Source organism: Staurois parvus, unplaced genomic scaffold (assembly GCF_062004578.1).
Source record: "Staurois parvus isolate SC_StPar_1 unplaced genomic scaffold, SC_StPar_1.0 ptg000086l, whole genome shotgun sequence".
NCBI classification, from domain to species: domain Eukaryota; kingdom Metazoa; phylum Chordata; class Amphibia; order Anura; family Ranidae; genus Staurois; species Staurois parvus.
Genome location: NW_028317882.1, coordinates 8926278 through 8932277, shown reverse-complemented (window position 1 = coordinate 8932277; position 6000 = coordinate 8926278). Strand labels below are relative to the sequence as shown.

Below are 6000 nucleotides of genomic sequence, written 5' to 3'. Positions count from 1 at the left end.
CTATGCAACAGCATCTTAGACCTACAGTTCATCTAATCCTTGATGTTACCTGAATCCTCAAAGCACAGGTCAGACTTTTTAGACACTCATAATAGGGAAGCATCTAAGAATGTCTCTTCTTCCTCTTCCCCAAAGGGGTAGCATCTTTTCTAGGTCTTTAGACATTCATCTCAGGATCGTTCCATTCTCTCAAGACAGAATCTGTGAGAGCTTGGTGTACAGGTAGTACCCTAGTCTGCCGCTTCACCAACCCCCTATATAAAACTTATCTGGAGCCAAGACCTTGTCCTTATTTACCTTTTTTAAGAAAATGTTCAGCCTTGCCTCACCCCTTGCATGTCACTCGAGTATGCAAATAACATGCACTGTCCTCAGTTTGTCTCCCAGAATATGCAGGCCACATATCAGGAGTTGTTTTAATTACAAGTTATCTTGTAGGAGGATGACAATTAAAAAGGACAAGATTTCCTCTATCTTGACAAAATGACCATGAGTTACCTTGATGTGGAGGCTTTGCCATACGTTTGTAGCTGATGCACAGTGTTAGAAAAAACATTTTTTAATTCACATTTACTGGGAAACAGGCTTGTGAAATATTTATATTAATTTGTTTTGAAGTACTCCACTTGTGTGCACCTACCTTTGGTAGCTATGAAATGATACAGCAGCTATTTTCTCATTACAGAAAGTTAACACACACGGCACTTCAATAATGTGTTTATTTTTCACATTGATCAAACGGTTAGAAAAAAAAGTGTATATCAAACACAAAACTCATAAAGCTGGTTGACAGGTTACTTTTTCCCGTTTTTTGTTTTTTTTTTTTTTATTTAAAGAATCAATATATTAAAAAAAACAGAAAAAAAAACAGAAAAAAAACAAAAAAAAAAACAAACAAACTTTAAAAGGTTAACTCTACCCAAAACCTTTCAGTTATTGTTAGGATGACAATGATTGACTGAACCTGCTTGCTGTATTTCTCCCTCTCACATATAACAAAAGCCTTTTTTACATTATAGATAGTCAAACAGGGGAGCATGACCTTATCTTTTTGCTTAGAATAGATAAATCTGAGCTTTCTAAGTGGAGGTCTCACCAGCACAGATCCTAAGAGACAGAAAAGCCAGCATATTGGTAGAAGCGGCCTCAAAACTAATGTACAAACTTTATACATTGTTCAAAGACTTCGTTATGATAAAATACTAATATCAGCAATAGAGGCATTTAAATACCAAAGTAACAAAAACTTGTTTTAACAACTTCAAATAAAAAGAGGCAAATGTTAGTTTGGCGAACCAGAATCATCCACAAAATTTCACATGAACTCCTTTAAGAGAATAACAAAATTACTTTTACTTTCGAAAAAAGCACTAGATGATTAGCTCCAACAGTTGCTATGACTACTCCAAAATATTTGAAAACATCCAGTGCAGATGAGGAACTGTAACCTTTATTTGCTCAGAACATTCCAGAACCACATACAAGTAAAGAAATGTACCTAGCAAGCTCTCAGTGGGAGCATCTATTAAAGTGAACTTAAAATCTCCAGAGAGATGTATTTAAAAGGAGTTGGAGGAAAAACAGAAATCCAAATGCTTTACCTCTGGTGCCAATCACTGAAATTGGAACACAATTTACAAATGGCATTGTATTACACTGTGACGCAATATGAGAAACTAAATTAACTGCTTTGGAACTGGAGATGTTTGCAATAGCTAAACTGACGTCACCCTGTCTGCAGTTTCCTCACCATTTTAATGTAAAGAAACACGGTTACTTACCCCACCCCACCCGGCTGCTCCTTTCCCCAGCACAGCGATGACACTACTTAACACTGCAAGGTCTGAGGGAGCATGTGATCACCCAAGGACAGTGCTTGGGCCCAACAGCCAATCACAAAGCCACAGCACTATCACATAACCAAAAGGAGTAATGTAACCGCTCCCCTTGATCACTGACACCAGTTGTTATTTCAGTCATGGCTGCAACAAAGAAAGTAGCACAGATAAGTCACAGATAGGGTAGTGTCTTATTAAGCACCACAAATGCAAGATGCTTTGAGGTTTACATTTTAGCACTTCCTAGCCTGAAAGCACCTGCCTCCAAGATTGTTGTAATTACCAGCAAGTCTGCCAATCATAAAATAGACTACTGTCACAATTCATGATGTTGTAGGGGTCAGGCAGACTTTTGATACTACAAAAAGTGTCGCAATTTCCACATAATAGCACCCTGGAGAACCTCAGCCACTTGAAAAGGACTTAAATCGAAAGGTATAGGCATCACTGGTTACCTGCATATTGTACTCTATTTATAACACTTTAGTACAGATAACTGTATTTTAATCCCTTCCCACCGCCGCCTCCCAGCCCTTTAAGAGGTTCTAAATGCGAAAAGGCAGAGGAGCATTCCAATCATGTGACCGGTCTGAATGGCAATCGCACGATCGGAAAGCTCCCAATCGAGAGTAGGCATCGGGAGCTTTCCAGTACCAGCGGGGAATAAAGTGCTAATCCTCAGCAAAGTATCTTCTGAAGCAGTCCCTTGCTTCACTGAGTAATTCAGTTTCATAAGACGCTTGTAGAGGATTTCTCCAAGTGGTGGTTTTCAGCAATGCACACAGGAGAGGTAAACATTTACTTACTTTATTCCTTTAACAAGGACACCTTTTTTCAGCAACATAAGTGGCATAATTACTTCAAACTCTTTAAAGTAATAGTTTTGCCAATAAGAAGCAATTCAAAACATATATATATATTTTTTTTTTTTAAATAGAGCTCAAACATGAACTACAGCCTCTCTGTCTTAGGAAGGTGTACAGTCTCCTCTCCTGTAGTGAAATTGCCTACTCTCAGTTCAGCACACACTATAAGCTTCTTACAGCATTAGAACCTGCATCATGTCAGATATTGCCTGTATCATCTCCTGGCTGGATGACTTCCAGCATCATCCAGCTCTTTCCTTCCCAATCTTGGCATCTCATACCTCCTTTTAATTGTTGGACTTCAGTTCTTTTACTTATGGAAGCTCAGCATCATGTGTGGAAGTGCTTTCAGGAAGCCATGTACTGCACCGTCTCAGGCCTGCCCACCAGCCATGATTTGCCTGCATTGTACTAAGGATCACAAAGATCTAGCTATGATGTCACCAGGTCTAAAGCAAATCCTGTTTTCATTACATACTTTTTTATTAGCATGTTGGGGAGGGGGAGGGGGGAGGGAATTTAAGCAGATTAAAACATCAGCTTTAAGCAGACACCCCCCCCCCACTTGTAGGGTTCACATCACCCTATAAGTAGCAATTTTGCTGTTTGCACACGTGCTTGTTGTCAGACTTGCTTTATTGCAATTCTTTGTACTGGGTCCAGCAAAACTGACAGGCATAACCCAAAGCAGTCATAATTCAGGGTGAATCCTAAAATTCCCATACAAAAGGGCAAAGTGGCAACATCTGCAGATAGCTCACCTATCAAAGTTATACTTTCTGAGCCACACCACACAGCCTTTGCCAACGGCCTCTGGATCAAAGAGAGCATGTGAACTCCCCTCTCCCTTATGTGACAGGGATCAAAGCCCAAGAGGCCATTTACCAGTCTTGAGCACTGTAACATGAGGGAACCAAGACTACACCCCTGTCTAAACCTGGGAGGGGGGGGGGCGCGATTTGCAGACACTGTCATTAAATTTTTGCAGTTTAGATTTAAAGATACTTTGCCTTAGTGGAAAATAACTAAAGTAAAAATATGTAGGCTACATAGTTGTCCCAAATACTGTGTTCCACTCTACTCCTTTTTGTGTTAACCACAAGCTTAAAGTACAACTAAAAAAGGGAATTTTTTTTTTTTTTTTTTAGATTTGGAGAGTGTGGTGGAGGATTAGAACCTTTGTCGCATCTAGCATGCAAATGTATCAAGTGTTTTTCCTCTGGCTTTTCATTACCCGTTACATCTATATAGCTATACTCAGGACAAATATGCAGAGTTGTAAAGACATGGTATAGAGATCATTCCAATGATGGTTTCAACTTCAGACACTTGACCAAACAGTATTACAGTCTCCAACATTTGAAAGGAAAAAAAAAGGAAGAAACCCCACTATATAGTCCATCTGTCACTGTTTCCCAGCTTGCCGTCCTGGCTTTTTATCCTGGGGTCCACCTCTGCCACTTCCAGGCATTCCTCTACCTCTTCCACCAAAAACACCTGTGTGAAAAAAAAAATAATATAAAATCAATGAGCATGTAAAAGATTTATTTTTTTTTATAAAACTATAAACTAAAAGTTTACCACAAATATTTAAGTGGGTTATTCAAGCAGAATATATCACTCAGGATATAACTATTGGTTAATGCATTATAGCAAGAGAAGGATGCGCCACTCACCACCAATCCACAGGTCTCCCACCCAAACACAATGACACAGAGATGGAAGTGACCGAAACCCACTACAGTATATGAGGTCAAACATTTCCCAAAGAAAGCAAGAATAAGTAATGCCAATACCAAGTTTTCCTTTTTCTATATACAAGATTACAACCAGTTCCCTTCAGAGAAACTGAAATGACAGCAAGCAGAACAACAATGTTCTGGTTTGCCTGGTCCCCCATGTACTCCTTTGTCATTTTGAGCATTATAATGCCAAATTAGTCAATTAATGTCACATAATAAAATATTGTATTGAACCAAACATTTCCTAAAGCATAACAAGTATGCAATGACTTTTACGCTTTGTTACTATTTGACAATACTGACATCTGGTGACCCTTTCATGTCACTGCAATAGTTTCATGCAATTCTGGCAGGTGTTCAGCTCTAAATGGCGTGCAGAAAAGGTTAGAATATCTGAAGATGGGTAAACATTTTCAGGTTTTTTTTTTTGTTCAAGAATCCCCACTGTACTGGCAAAAATACACTGATCAGCCAGTGATCATTAGACCAGCTTCTGTAGAACAGACAACTATACACAGGGACTAAAAGTTTCACAGTTCCTGTTGACCTAAACGATTTTCAGCCCGTGTACCAGGCTTTACGCTTTTATTGCTGTCTGAAGTCATTGGTAAGCAATCGCACACTTTTTATCCTTGTTTCATCAGTACAAATGGAACAGGGTCTATTAACTTTAAGTGAAGTAAATAAAGATTTTTGACTTGCCTATAAAACACTTTTCTTGTAGTACAGCCCAGTATCTAATACTTAACCATGGGTTATATGCTGCCACATTCAGGGGATTAGACACTGGTATAAAAAAGCAAAAAAACAAAAACAAAAAACAAAACCACAACCTAAAAAACACACCAGGGACATACTCCATATAAAACATCCCATGCTCAGCAAGCAATAGGAAGATTATAAAGAACAGAAGGGAGGGACCTGTATCTTGTTCTGTACTCCATAAAAGGATTTTACAGGTAAGTAAAAAATGCTATTTTCTAAATTGTGCAGTACAGAACTTTAGTCTTAACAATGGGACATCCAAATGAAGGGTAGGTAACAGCAAACAAACGCTAATGGGCCCATGTAACAAGAAGGGTCTGGAATACTTAGAGGGCAATGTACAAGCACCTTTACGCCTGAAAGGGGTATGACAAGGCATAGTAGCACCTGCAAAAAACTCAAAGTGCATACCACATCCAGAACACAGAAAAATCCCCAGACAGACAATGTACAGGAACAGGACAGAGAAGACAGAACAATGTCCTGAGAAGAGATGGGAAGGTCAGGTCGATCCAAGCCTTACAACAACCTTGTCCTTAATGGAGGGACAAGACTACTGTATCAAATGTTCCAACCTGGACTTTAACCGCCTCCCACCCGCCATATAAAGAAATGATGGGTGGGCTGCGGTTCTCTCATTGTGGGAGGACGTCATCCCACCCTAACTGCACGTGCCCCCCCGGGGGCGCGCAGTGATCGGTGGTGCGCTGTGTTCCTGGGACACAGAGGACCACCGATCAGCGGAAAGAGCCGATGACATCGGCTCTGTCATGTGATCAGCTGTGTCCA

At 39.8% G+C, this 6000-nt stretch overlaps 1 protein-coding gene across 1 annotated transcript in view; it reads right to left on the bottom strand.

The window, feature by feature from the left end:
• Positions 1-701: 701 nt before the first annotated feature.
• The window catches only part of LSM4 (LSM4 homolog, U6 small nuclear RNA and mRNA degradation associated), a 30615-nt gene continuing 25316 nt past the window's right edge, over positions 702-6000 (bottom strand). Inside the window, exon 5 of the mRNA XM_089670021.1 lies at positions 702-4201. Within this exon, the coding sequence (XP_089526147.1) occupies positions 4110-4201 (92 nt within the window). The 3' untranslated portion in view covers positions 702-4109. The remainder of the gene's footprint in view (positions 4202-6000) is intronic.